General features: G+C 45.0%; 1 protein-coding gene across 5 annotated transcripts in view; it reads left to right on the top strand.

Moving 5' to 3' along the window:
• Positions 1 to 14793, top strand: part of znf385b (zinc finger protein 385B) — a 426132-nt gene that overhangs the window by 393225 nt on the left and 18114 nt on the right. For all 5 annotated transcript variants that reach the window (XM_051930663.1, XM_051930665.1, XM_051930666.1 and 2 more), the window contains one exon: positions 10228 to 10396. In XM_051930663.1, coding sequence (XP_051786623.1) covers positions 10228 to 10396 — 169 coding nt within the window. The remainder of the gene's footprint in view (positions 1 to 10227; positions 10397 to 14793) is intronic.

Raw genomic sequence — 14793 nt, 5'->3', positions numbered from 1 at the left:
AGTGCCTTTCATTATCTATCTATCTATCTATCTATCTATCTATCTATCTATCTATCTATCTATCTATCTATCTATTATATAGTGCCTTTATTATCTATCTATCTATCTATCTATCTATCTATCTATCTATCTATCTATCTATCTATTATATAGTGCCTTTCATTATCTATCTATCTATCTATCTATCTATCTATCTATCTATCTATCTATCTATCTATCTATCTATCTATCTATCTATCTGTTATATAGTGCCTTTCATTATCTATCTATCTATCTATCTATCTATCTATCTATCTATCTATCTATTATATAGTGCCTTTCATTATCTATCTATCTATCTATCTATCTATCTATCTATCTATCTATCTATCTATCTATCTATCTATCTATCTATCTATCTATTATATAGTGCCTTTCATTATCTATCTATCTATCTATCTATCTATCTATCTATTATATAGTGCCTTTCATTATCTATCTATCTATCTATCTATCTATCTATCTATCTATCTATCTATCTATCTATCTATCTGTTATATAGTGCCTTTCATTATCTATCTATCTATCTATCTATCTATCTATCTATCTATCTATCTATCTATCTATCTATTATATAGTGCCTTTCATTATCTATCTATCTATCTATCTATCTATCTATCTATCTATCTATTATATAGTGCCTTTCATTATCTATCTATCTATCTATCTATCTATCTATCTATCTATCTATCTATCTATTATATAGTGCCTTTATTATCTATCTATCTATCTATCTATTATATAGTGCCTTTCATTATCTATCTATCTATCTATCTATCTATCTATCTATCTATCTATCTATCTATCTATCTATTATATAGTGCCTTTATTATCTATCTATCTATCTATCTATCTATCTATCTATCTATCTATCTATCTATCTATCTATCTATCTATCTATTATATAGTGCCTTTCATTATCTATCTATCTATCTATCTATCTATCTATCTATCTATCTATCTATCTATCTATCTATCTATCTATCTGTTATATAGTGCCTTTCATTATCTATCTATCTATCTATCTATCTATCTATCTATCTATCTATCTATCTATCTATCTATCTATCTATCTATTATATAGTGCCTTTCATTATCTATCTATCTATCTATCTATCTATCTATCTATCTATCTATCTATCTATCTATCTATCTATCTATCTATTATATAGTGCCTTTCATTATCTATCTATCTATCTATCTATCTATCTATCTATCTATCTATCTATCTATCTATCTATGATATAGTGCCTTTCATTATCTATCTATCTATCTATCTATCTATCTATCTATCTATCTATCTATCTATTATATAGTGCCTTTCATTATCTATCTATCTATCTATTATATAGTGCCTTTCATTATCTATCTATCTATCTATCTATTATATAGTGCCTTTCATTATCTATCTATCTATCTATCTATCTATCTATCTATCTATCTATCTATCTATTATATAGTGCCTTTATTATCTATCTATCTATCTATCTATCTATCTATCTATCTATCTATCTATCTATCTATCTATCTATTATATAGTGCCTTTATTATCTATCTATCTATCTATCTATCTATCTATCTATCTATCTATCTATCTATCTATCTATCTATCTATCTATCTATCTATCTATTATATAGTGCCTTTCATTATCTATCTATCTATCTATCTATCTATCTATCTATCTATCTATCTATCTATCTATCTATTATATAGTGCCTTTCATTATCTATCTATCTATCTATCTATCTATCTATCTATCTATCTATCTATCTATCTATCTATTATATAGTGCCTTTCATTATCTATCTATCTATCTATCTATCTATCTATCTATCTATCTATCTATCTATCTATCTATCTATCTATCTATCTATCTGTTATATAGTGCCTTTCATTATCTATCTATCTATCTATCTATCTATCTATCTATCTATCTATCTATCTATCTATCTATCTATCTATCTATCTATCTATCTATCTATCTATTATATAGTGCCTTTCATTATCTATCTATCTATCTATCTATCTATCTATCTATCTATCTATCTATCTATCTATCTATCTATGATATAGTGCCTTTCATTATCTATCTATCTATCTATCTATCTATCTATCTATCTATCTATCTATCTATCTATCTATCTATCTATCTATCTATCTATCTATTATATAGTGCCTTTCATTATCTATCTATCTATCTATCTATCTATTATATAGTGCCTTTCATTATCTATCTATCTATCTATCTATCTATCTATCTATCTATCTATCTATCTATTATATAGTGCCTTTATTATCTATCTATCTATCTATCTATCTATCTATCTATCTATCTATCTATCTATCTATCTATCTATCTATCTATCTATCTATTATATAGTGCCTTTATTATCTATCTATCTATCTATCTATCTATCTATCTATCTATCTATCTATCTATCTATCTATCTATCTATCTATTATATAGTGCCTTTCATTATCTATCTATCTATCTATCTATCTATCTATCTATCTATCTATCTATCTATCTATCTATCTATCTATCTATCTATCTATCTATCTATTATATAGTGCCTTTCATTATCTATCTATCTATCTATCTATCTATCTATCTATCTATCTATCTATCTATCTATCTATCTATTATATAGTGCCTTTCATTATCTATCTATCTATCTATCTATCTATCTATCTATCTATCTATCTATCTATCTATCTATCTATCTATCTAGAGCCTTGTGAGTTCGCCATAGCTAAGAAGACCCTATTTTAGAATTCAGTGTGCAAGGCGCTATATACAATTCAAACTGAATGGCACTGCCAGCTCTAAGCTGGCCTCCTGAATCTGAGTGTGGACTGGCGTCCCCCTACTGAGCTGCCACTTATTGACATCAGGGTGACTGGCAGCTGCCGGAGGCTCAGACAGGAGAAGGTGGGTTTAGAAAATGGAGGACACGAGTGAGAAGTGAAAGTGCAGTGCGGTGCTCGCCTGGCGCCAGGGTGTGACAGATGGCGCAGGTAATGTGTGTAAACACAGAGGTGCTGAAGTGTCATCTGCCAGCCGCCTCGTCTGCCTCTTTTCCTGTTCTGGTTGCCGCCGTCTGCTCGCGCTTTTTTTTTTTCTGCTTTTCTGTCCCAGTGCTTACTCGGCAGCTGTCACTTAATAGGATCTGTGCAGCCAGGTCAGGTGGTCCCGTTACGGTGGGCAGGTGTCGAGCGGCTGACAACAAGATGACTGGCAGTGCTGTGAGAAAGTGTCTGCCCCTGTCCTGGTCACCACTTCTTTTATTCATTTGTTACCGTGAATGGCTTCAGTTCCTTCTACACAATGGGGTCTTAGGTAAAGGCAGCCTCTATGAAGACCTGGCTGGGGTAGCCCCCTTGATGTCCAGAGTGTGCTCCCCTTCAGTTACCAAATCCTCAGTGTCTGTGCCCTTTGAGTTTCCCCTTGGTATCTACATGTGCAGTAGGGTGGGGGAGTTCCCAGAGCGTGTGCCCCTTAACTGTCCTAAACTGTGCCCCTCAGGTGACGATGCCCAATGCAAGTGCCTGTGTCACCTAATGGACTCTGGATAACTAAGTTACTGCTTGATATGTGTAATCAATGAGGTTACCCGTTACCCTTGTGAAAAGGTAATTGCCCCCCTACAGCAGCTTCTCCAGTGACCGAGCACAGCCAGCCCCGTTCACATTTACAGAATTTGCTAAGCTGATGTTTTTATCCAAAGTAATTTACAAAGCAGGTCAACGGCGCCTGACAGGACAAGGGGACAAAACTGACCATCACTAGTGAAGAGCTTGGAGCAAAATATGAGTGAGTGACGATTCTTAGATAATAAAACCTAATGGTCGCTATCAGATAGACAGAGCTTCACCCAACCAGGAGGGTCTTCAAACTCTTCTTTAATACCAAATTCCGAGTGGAGGTGGGCAGCTCGTCCCACCAGCCAGGAGCGACACATGAAGAGTCTGGATTGTGATTTGATGGCACACATACAGGTGGCATCACCAGACGCCGTTCATCAGAAAAAGAGATTAGACAAATAATAAGAAAATGTAAGTGCAATATAGACAAAAGGCGCTATATAATAGACTGAAAGGCAGAGAGAAATATGAAAGGCGATATATTATACATAGATAGATAGTGTGGATCAAATCCCACTACTGACACCACCGTGTGACCCTGAGTGAGTCACGTGACCTGCCTGAGCTCTGTTTGGAAATGGAACCGATTGTACCTCAAATGTTATGTGACCTTGGATAAAAGCGTCAGCCAAATCACATGTAAATGTAAGACAGGTAACATGTGAAAGGCGCTATATAATAGCTTGACAAACAGAGACAGATATGAAAGGTGTTACATAACACATAAGTAGATAGTGTGGTGTAGTAGTTAAGGCTTTTGGATCTCAAACCCTCAGGTTGTGGGTTCAAATCCCACTACTGACACCACCGTGTGACCCTGAGCGAGTCACTTCACCTTGGAAAAACAAAAGAAACTGAACCAATTTAAGAGATCGGCCAAATAATAAGTAAATATAAGTGCAATATAGGTGAAAGGTGCTATACAGTATAATAGATAGATAGATATGTAAGGTGCTATATCATAGATTGACAGACAGAGATAGATATGAAAGGCGCTATATTATTACATAGATAGATAGTGGGCCATAGTGATTAAGGCTTTGGACTTCAAACCCTGAAGTTGTCGGTTCAAATCCCACCACTGCCACTACCATGTGACCTGAGCGAGTCACTGAGCTCCAACTTGAAAAACAAAAGAATTGCAAGCAGTTGTATCTCAGTATCTCAAATATTGTCGGCCATCTTGGATAAAGTCTTCAGCCCAACAACTAACAGAAATAAACCTTGACCCTCACCCCGTAGTGACCCTCGCCCACCATGACGGTAAAGTGGACACAATGAAAACACAAAGGAAATTACTGAAGAGACAAGCAAAACATGTTTATCAATCCTACCAACCAGGATACGGTGACAAGGGGCTGTGGGACTCGAGCCCACCACTGGGATTGGATTCTCTGAAATGGAGAACACGTGGGACCCGCCAGCCTACCAAAATTATAACACAGCGCATTTAAGAAGATCCAGCGGACCCCAGGAGAACATCCACAGACCTGCTGGCCTGGGCAGCTTCAGTTAAGGTCAGCATTCTGAACTTCATGAGATGTGACGGAGCAAAAATGGGATTCATGGGAGAAACATCTGCTCTCCGTGAGGAACATTGAGGTGAAGAATCCTTTGGAAGTAATGGCAGACGAGTCAAAAGTATAACATGGGGCCCAGTGTGTCTGAGAGATGCAACGTCAGACCTATAGTGAGACATGGAGGCGCTGGTGTGATGGCGTGGGAGGCTTTGGAAGATTTGTCTTTACTGAAGGAATGGCAAACTCTCTACGTGACCAGAATGTTGTTCAAGAGAATGTCCGCTGCTCCACCTGGGACCTGAGGCTGAAAGTGTCATTGGGTTATAAAGGAGGAGAAAGACAAAATCGAGTTGATGATTGAGGGGCTCCAAAGCTTTGAAGTGGCCAAGTCAAAGTCCCGATGTGACCCTAATGGAGATGCCGAGATGAGCAGAAGTGGTGGGTGATGTGACGGACTGAAGCATATTGGGGGCAGTTACTGCTGCAACCATGCATTGAAACTATGGGGGCCATTACTTTTTCACATGGGACGCTGGCTAACTTTATTTCTTGAATTGGCCATTCCTGGTCTTCACTCAGGCTTCCTTTCTCTATTGTTATGTTTTGCCTGAACATCTGAGGCCGCTTGTTGTATCAAATATGCAAAAACAGAGGGCATCAGAAAGGGGGCAAATACTTTTTCCCAGCACTACGTAATTGGGCAGCAGAGGCCTGTCTAAGCAGGAGCCTCCCTGAGTGCACAGAGTGGACTGGACAGACTCCTCGGATCGTATGGCACTGGGCGTCTTCCACCCTGCTGTGCTTCTTCTGAGTGCCCACCTCAAGAGGACCTTGGCACCCAACAGCCATTTCTAACACCTCTTAGGGTGACTTCCAGGTAAAAACCCAGTAAGGATTTGAGGCTCCCACCACAGTGCCCTCTTGCCAGGTTTGACCTTGGCAGGATGCCCTAGGGTCTCTTGTTGGGGTTGGCCATCCTAAAAGTGTACTCTCAGTTTGTCTCACATAAGCTGTCACTTCTGACATGCTTGCATGATGCCCGCATTTGAGATTGGGCAGCGTTTTACACGGCTGAGTAACCTCCTGTCCCAGCACCCAAATGGCACCCAGTATGTCCCATCTGCCCACCTCAGTGAATTTCTTGGCAAGTCACCATCCGCAGGTTTGCCAGTTTGCTTGTCCCTTGTGCCACAGTGCTCATTGTCATTGCCACCTTCCATTTTTTTGGATTCAGCCTGAGGGTCTTGGATGTGACTGCATGAAGTTGCTGAGGCCACTCTTTAGTGTTGCTTGTGATCTGCTTATTGTCATCTTGAATGCTGCCCAAGGTGAGCATCGTGGCCTAAATGTTGGCATACCAGCTGTCAACAATAACTTTTGACTGCGCAGCTCCAGACTCAAATTCCCAAATTCATGTGCCAGTGCCATTTTGTTATCCGTCCCATTCCTGCAGTTGTGCGTCTCCAGACCGATGCCACCGTGAGGGTGCCAGTTAATTGCTTGGCTTACCCTGTGGAGGCACCAGAGTGGCCTGATCAACAAGCTTTCTCTGTCACTCATGCTTCTGTTTCAGTTTTGGGGGTGCCCTGTCCTGTTGCTTCAGGTGCCAACCATCTCTGGCTGGGCAGAGATGTCACAAAGCCACATCAGGCCACATGCCCAATCCCACATGACACATGTCTGCCCACGGTGACACCGTCACCAGAGACGGTAAGTACTGTGGTGAGAGAACCTCCATCCCTTGAGGCTGAGGCAGTGGCACTGTGCCACCCAGCTGAATTGTAACACTATTCATTTTTGTGATGCCTCCCAAAGACAGCAATTTCGTCCTTTTATAAATTCTTCTCCTATGTGTAAGGCACTATATTGGGTAAAGTGCCAGGTGTGAATAGACCACCCCAGGTTAACAATCACTGTCTGAGTACAACGCCGCCATCTGCTCCACTTCAGTCACAGGAACTTTATTTAAGGGGCACCGGAGGTCTAGACGCAGGCCTGGGTGGTCCGTAAAGCAGAAATGTGCCGCCGAGCAGCCTTTAAATAATTCTCAGCCCATGACCGGGGTCTTTGTCTGACTTGACGCTCGCTGCGTGTTCGGCCTCTCGTTCAGCGAGCCTTTGAAACGTGAGAGGACACCTGAGATGGCCGAAGGGTAACCAGATAAGAGCAGCTGAGATGCGGGGAAGTCGCCGTCTCGGCTTTGGGTTTCCAGCCGCAATTAGGTCAGATGTGTTATAATTAATTGAAAAAGTCCGCATTTCATTCTCAGATAATGAGATAAGGATCCATCCTGAGGGATAAGGCGAGCAGATTAGCAGAGCCGAGAGGATTAAGTCGGCCTAACGTTCACCCCCAGAGGGGGACAAATTAAAAACCGTGCAGTTCAGCGGCTTCTGTAGATCGGGGTCTGGAGCGTCGGTAATGACAATTAAAAATACGAACGAGTGTGACGAGTCACTCATCAAAATGACAGCCATGGTGTGACACTCTTATACACCGAAATATAATTCAGGGTGACAGGTGACAATCAAAAGATAGAAAAAGCCCTCCCTGTCTTTGTCTGCTGTGCTGCAAATCCCACTGTCTCCACCAGAGGGCGCTTGTGTGTGAGAAATGAGAAATTTGACAAGCGAGGAGCAAACGTTCAGGGGCATCCATCTCTGGCAGCGGCCCCCCCTGGTAATACGTGATGGGTAAGGCGTGCAGGTAGGGGGCACCACAGAGGCAAGCAAGTCTTTGTTATGTGTTACTGGCAGGGGGCACCGCTGAGCTGAATTAGTATTTGACAGTCACAAGTAGGGGGCACCACAAATGAGTGTTTACTGTGTGTTATGAGTAGAGGGCACCTCTGAGCTGAAGACGAATTTGTTGCGAGTTACCAACAGGGGCGCCGGTGAGCTGAATACGACTTTATTATGTGTCACAGGCAGGGGGCACCACTGAGCTTCATACGTATACGGTAAGTGTGACAAGTAGGTGGCATCACAGAATCACGGAGCCAAACCAGTGTTTATTACAGGTAGGGGGCACCAGTGAGTTAAGCAAGTCTGTGGTTTACAGAAAGGGGGCCACTACTGGGCTGAAGGAGAATTTAATACGAGTTACCACTGAGGTGACTAAGTATGTGGTAATAGTTACAGGTAGGGGGCACCACCGAGCTGGCTAAGTAGGTGATAGGAGTTATGGGTACGGGGCACCACAGAATTAAGCTGGTGTTTATTACTTGGTACAGATAGGGGGGGCACCACTGGGCTGACTTAGTATGTGGTAGGAGTTACAGGTAGGGGGCACCACAGAATCAAGCTAGTGTTTATTAAATGGTACAGATAGGTGGGCACCACTGAGCTGGATAAATATGTGGTATGAGTTACTGATAGGGGGCATTATAGAATCAAATTAGTTTTTATTACTTGGTACAGATAGGTGGGCACCAATAAGCTGACTAAGTATGTGATTGGTGTTACAGATAGGGGGCACCACTGGGCTGACTAAGTATTTGGTAGGAGTTATGGGTAGGGGGCACTATAGAATCAAATTAGTGTTTATTACTTGGTACAGATAGGGGGGGCACCACTGAGCTGACTAAGTATGTGGTTGGCATTACAGATAGGGGGCACCATTGAGCTGACTAAGTATTTGGTAGGAGTTATGGGTAGGGGGCACCACAGAATTAAGCTAGTGTTTATTACTTTGTACAGATAGGTGGGCACCACTGAGCTGGCTAAATATGTGGTAAGAGTTACTGATAGGGTGCACTATAGAATCAAATGATTGTTTATTACTTGGTACAGATAGGTATCACCACTGAGATGACAAAGTATGTGGGTGAAGTTACAAGTAGGTGGCATCACAGCGCCAAACCACACGTTTATTACAGGTAGGGGGCACCAATGAATTAAGCAAATCTGTGGTTTACAGACAGGTGGCGCTACTGAGCTGAAGGAGCATTTCATATGAGTTACCAATAGGGGTACGTACAGTATGTGGTAGGAGTTACAGGTAGGGGGCACCACTGAGCTGACTAAGTGTAAGATTTACAAGTAGAGGGCGTCACAGAGCCCAGCAGGTGTTAACTGTGAGTGACAGCCAGGGGGCACCACTGAGTCAGAGATGGGGGGCACCACAGAGTTTCTTTGGATTATTTCCACCAAATCCCCTTTTCTGCTCCCCCAGCTTTTGCCTGCAGAACTGATAAACTCTGACCGTGGGTCAGATTCAGAATGTTCTGGCTCACTGGTAGTGGTCCTAAAGGGTGGTCCCCAGGTTTGCCTGCCTTAGTCAGTGTAGAAAGCGTTTTGGAGGTCCGTGTCAAAGGGGCAGTCAGGCTCTTGTTCATTCTTGCCATCAGGTGTCCAACTTAGAGCTGTGCTGACGTAGCAAACGAGAGCCATGTGGTGGGCGTCGTCTGGACATGCCAGTGTGCCCTAAATCACTCGCCAGCCGTGCCAAATCAAGCACAGGCAGCGGTGATCACGTCTCTGATGAATGCCTGTTGACCTTCAAAATGCGCCCGCCGTGCACTCGGGGTGGGAGTTCGTCGGGCTTCTCTGATCTCCTGACAGTGTCTCGTGATTGAGGACCCCCTTGATCCAGTGACAGATGCACATGAGTTTGTCGTGCTTTACTACAAGTCGTCCACTGGGTGGCGTTGCCTCCGTGACTGTGTGCCCGCGTTGTGTCACGTGGCTGTCGGGCAGAGCAGAGAATCGAGATGAGAGAGTTGGCATGTTGGATGGTTAAGGGGGTCTCCTGTTGCAGTAATTATTAAATGTTTTTCACATCTGGAGTTGCCGCAGTGAGTCAGCGGTGGGATTTTAACCTTGTGACCCGCATTTGAACTTCCAGCCAGTAGGGGGCCACGCTGATTGGCAGCAGCTGTAAAATGAATGCTGGGGGGGGGGGCTGGATTCTCTGTTCCCCCCCCCTTTATATGCTCTTGGCAGCCATTCCAGGGTTTGTGCCATGAGGTGCCCACTTTCTTCTGTCTTGTCTGACGCTGCTCTTCCTTTGTTCTCCTCTTAGAGCCAAGCCGAGGCGCACTACAAAGGAAGCAAACACGCCAAGAAGCTCAAATCCCAGGACTCGGGGAAAACGAAGCAGAAATCCTCGTCTGCCAAGAACGGCTCCAAGGCGGGCAGCGCTGGCACCAGCGGCCCCTCAGCTGGCCCACCTAACAAGACCGACAAATCAGGTGACCCGACTTTCTGTCTCTTTCCTCTGCGCTGCTCCACCCGAGATGCCCTTTTGTTTTTGTTTTTTTCTGATGCTGTTTTTCGGTGGGTACATGTGGACTCTCAAGGGTGCCCACTATGCAAAGGTAAGTGCCCACTAGGGGTAGCCACAGACTTGCTTCCTTGGCCTGGCCTGGTCATTAGCACACGCCATACATAAAGTCTTCAGTGCAAGGGCAGTTGAATTCAGTATACCATCTGGTGTGGCACATTCTCTGTTGTGCCACCCCTTTGCTTCTTCCACTGCGGCTGCCAGACCCCTGAAGTCACATATGGGCAGTAGGTGGCACTGCTCGGCTCCACAGCCTGGTCTTCTGATGTCCAGCTTTTAACAGATTCTTTTTGACCAGTCATTCTGCCTCACCCTCCAGACTGGCAGTGCCATAGGAAGTGATCACTACCTATGAAAGGCACTATATATTGCCATATTTAATGACACATTATTAGAACAAGTGATACATTGACAGTTCTGGCTGGAACTGCCCCAAGGATGTGCCATCACCCTCTGGGCAGTGACTGAGCGGGCAGGAGAGCGCAATTAACATTCTGAAAGCTCACAAGAGAGCAAAAACGCCACGGGGAGGCCAAAAGTGACAAACAGAGACCAGCTGCCCCATTGTGCACAGGCTTGAACCTGTGTCTATTCAGCCCCGTCCTTTAATCCATCTAAAGCACTCTGCCTTATTTTGAACAAACTTGAACCCATGTCTGCCCAGTACCCCCCTGCAAAGTCCCTCAGAACACTCTATTAATGTGCCCAGGCTTGAACCCGTGTCTGCCCAGTTCTCTCTACCAATCCATCTCTAAGTGCTCCTTAGTCCTTAGTGTGCACAGGCTTGAACCCGTGTCCCTGCAGTGCCTTGTTCCACATAACACACTCTTCATTTCTGCCTCCCTTTTCTCTTTGTCTCTTTTTAATTTCGGCTCCTGTCTCTTTGTTCTCCTGCCAGCTCCCCTCGTCCCCTTGGGGGTCACTTGTGGGGTCTGCTGCAGTCTTTTGGTTATTAGAAAGCTTGACAAGAGCTCCATCTGGTGGCCACTGGTGTCCCCGCACTTCTCTAATTGTCACCCATTTGCTCCCTAGCAGCCTGTTCTCTTGACATGGACAAATGGCCACACCATGCCAACTCCTCCTCGTCAGAGAAATGTGGGCTGCCCCCTAGTGACCAGATGGGTGAGCGTGAGCCCCCTACTCTTCCTCTCTATATCTGTACAGTCTGTGTGGTGACCTGCCAGACTGGGGGTCTCATGCTGCCTTACCAGCAATTCTGGCTACTATGGCATCACTGTCACTTCCATCCACTGTGGCACTTGAGGTGACTTCACTTAAGTGGCACACCCATGACAGAGTGTAACACACACACACACACGCACGCACCCTACTTGCACACAGAAGTGGTCTCTTACTGCCCTCTGCTGTTCTATTGGTGCCCTGCTCCTGGGAAGTCCCTTGCCAGCCCGTCACCTGCTCACATTTTAGACGCAGTGCCATTTGTTTCACTTCTCATCAGTTTACAAAATCAACGCTGACAGTCAAAGGATATTTTGGAAAAACAATCAGCTGTGCTTTCCATCTGGAAGGTTTATTTATGTGTCTACAGCGGGACATCAGCTGTGCAGACATTTATAGCTCGGCCACTCGTGAGCATCTCGAGCACCAGAACTGAGGGGCACTTTGGGCAACTTCACCCTGAGCCATGAGAGGGCACCTTAAGCATCATCTGGACATGGGTACAGCGTACTTGGGGGGGTAATCCTGTTGTCGAGGACCTGGCAGTGCCAAAGGGGGCGAGATGGTCTGGTGCCAGTGTCAGGCTGCATGACTGGCAGGTGCTGAGAGTCTAAACCAGCTGACTGAGTCTGTCGTTTGGCCCGCAGTTGCAGTACGTGTCGTGTTTGTCATTTATCTGAATAGCTGGTCATCCAGCCTGGCTTTATATAGCGCCTTTTATGATCGCTTTATGTGCTCAGTTAGATTTGTGCAATAGTTTACAGTTAAAAGTACCGCTCACTTAGGGTCAGACAAGGGGGATCGCTTAGGAACACTAGGGGGCATCAAGCACCCCCAAACCCCAGACATATGTGACCAGGGCACAGGTTATTGTCTAAGGAGGGCACAGTGCCTCTTTACACAGGTCCCGAGCTCAGTGCCAATGATGCCCACACAAACAGTCTTTTCATAATCCTTCTCTTCCACTCCTGACTCCCACTCGTCCAGCTGGGGCTCAGAGCTCCATTTTTAACGCCTGGCATGTCAGCGCTGTAGTCAGAAGCACTTCCAGGTTTAGGCAGACCCTCCTCCAGCAGCACCCTTGGACCCTAAGTGGGCGGCCTGTTGGAACTGCAACTTTCATGGAGCTCTGCGTGCATCCAGATGGGACCTCCGTCAGAGAGAGAGACTGCCACCCAGCATCCCACTGTCCATCTATCATAATGGTCTCCCGGCTTGACAAGGAAACACCAACCATCCCAGCTGGGATGCCCATCTCTCCATGATGTCCTTCACTCTGTTTATAGCGCCTTTCCTAGTGGACACCATCCCAGAGGACTTCACTCATAATCAACTTCATACGCCTGCCAAGGTGACTGAAGGAACAGACACAGGCGTGGTGGGCAGCCCAGCAAAGCTCTTCAGCGTACGCCATTCGGCAGCATCAAGGACTTTGAGCCAAAGGCTGACCCCATCCGGCCCACCCTTCCATGTCTCTTAATCCTGGCAGATTAAATAAAAGAAGCACCCGCCCCTAGCATGCCAGTGGAGAAGATGGCAGTGTGGTCCTCTGGTGGCCAAGCCGATGGAGAGTCGGTGTGACCCAAGCAAGTGTTTTCATCTGGCTGGGCCCTAAATATGGAAATACTGAAGCACAGTGGTCTTTACTTTATATAAAGCGCCTTTCCAGAGTGAACAACACCCCTAGAAACGTAACAAGTTACAATTGACAGTTAATTGTGCAGGTGGGATAACACAGTGGGTCAGATGTGGGCAACCCTTTAGTCAAGTGGTGGAAAGGCACCATACATGTGTGTGTGTGTGTGTGTGTGTGTGACTAAATAGATCATATATATAATGATGTGTGTGTGTGTGTGAATGAGAATATATATATAAACTGCTCAGAAAAATGAAAGGCACACATCACATCTCAAGGGAAAAACAAATCCTGCTGGGTCTCTCTACTGCTATGGACTGATGTGGTGATGTGTGAGGGACGAAAGGATGGAAATGAAAAAGATCAAAAGACAATCAAAGGGAACAAAATGAGGTGGCAGGTGAGTCCATTTGGCCGAAAGTTCACTGCAGCAACTCCAAATCGTACTCAGTAGTGTGTATGCCCCCCCCCCCATATGCCTGACAACATCCTAATGATGACGACAGATGGTGTCCTGGGGGATCTCCTCCCAGATCTGGACCAGGGCATCACTGAGCTCCTGGACAGGCTGGGGTGTCGGATGAACCGAAACATAATGTCCCACCCAGAGGTGTTCTATTGGATTGAGGTCGGGGTGGGGGGCACCAGTCAATGGTATGAATTCCTTCATCCTCTCGCCACATGAGGCCGGGCATTGTCGTGCACCAGGAGGAACCAGCATAGGGTCTGACAATGGGTCCAAGGATTTCATCCTGATACCTAATGGCAGTCAAGGTGCCCACCGTTGTCTAGCCTGTAGAGGTCTGTGCATTCCTCCATGGATATGCCTCCCTCCCCAGACTGACCATCACTGACCCACCATCAAACCAGTCATGCTGAATGATGTCACAGGCAGCATCACGTTCATGACCCTGCTCTCATCTGTGAAAAGCACAGGGTGCCAGTGTTGGACCTGCCAATTCTGGTATTCTATGGCAAATGCCAATCAAGCTCCATGGTGCACACTAGAGGACATTGGGCCCTCAGGCCACCCTCATGAAGTCTGTTTCTGATTGTTTACTCAGAGACATTCACACCAGTGGCCTGCCTGCTGGAGGTCATTTTGTAGGCTCTGCCAGTGATCACCCTGTTCCTCCGGTGGGTCCTACTGATGGGTTAAGGACCTTCTACGAGGGTCCTGTCCAGCTCTCCTAGAGGAACTGCCTGTCTATCTCCTGGAATCTCCTCCATGCCCTTGACACTGTGCTGGGAGTCACAGCAAACCTTCTGGCAATGCCACATAGTGATGTGCCTGCCATCCTGGAGAAGTTGGCCTACCTGTGCCAGCTCTGTAGGGTCCAGGTATGGCCTCATGCTACCAGTAGTGACACTGACCGCAGCCAAATGCAAAATGAGTGACAAAACAGATGAGGAGGGAAAAATGTCAGTGGCCTCCTCCACCTGTTAAAGCATTCATTCCTGTTTGGGGGGGTCCTCTCATTGTTACCTTC

This window comes from Erpetoichthys calabaricus, chromosome 8 (genome assembly GCF_900747795.2).
Source record: "Erpetoichthys calabaricus chromosome 8, fErpCal1.3, whole genome shotgun sequence".
In the NCBI taxonomy this organism is placed as follows: domain Eukaryota; kingdom Metazoa; phylum Chordata; class Cladistia; order Polypteriformes; family Polypteridae; genus Erpetoichthys; species Erpetoichthys calabaricus.
This window is presented reverse-complemented; position numbering and strand designations above follow the sequence as displayed.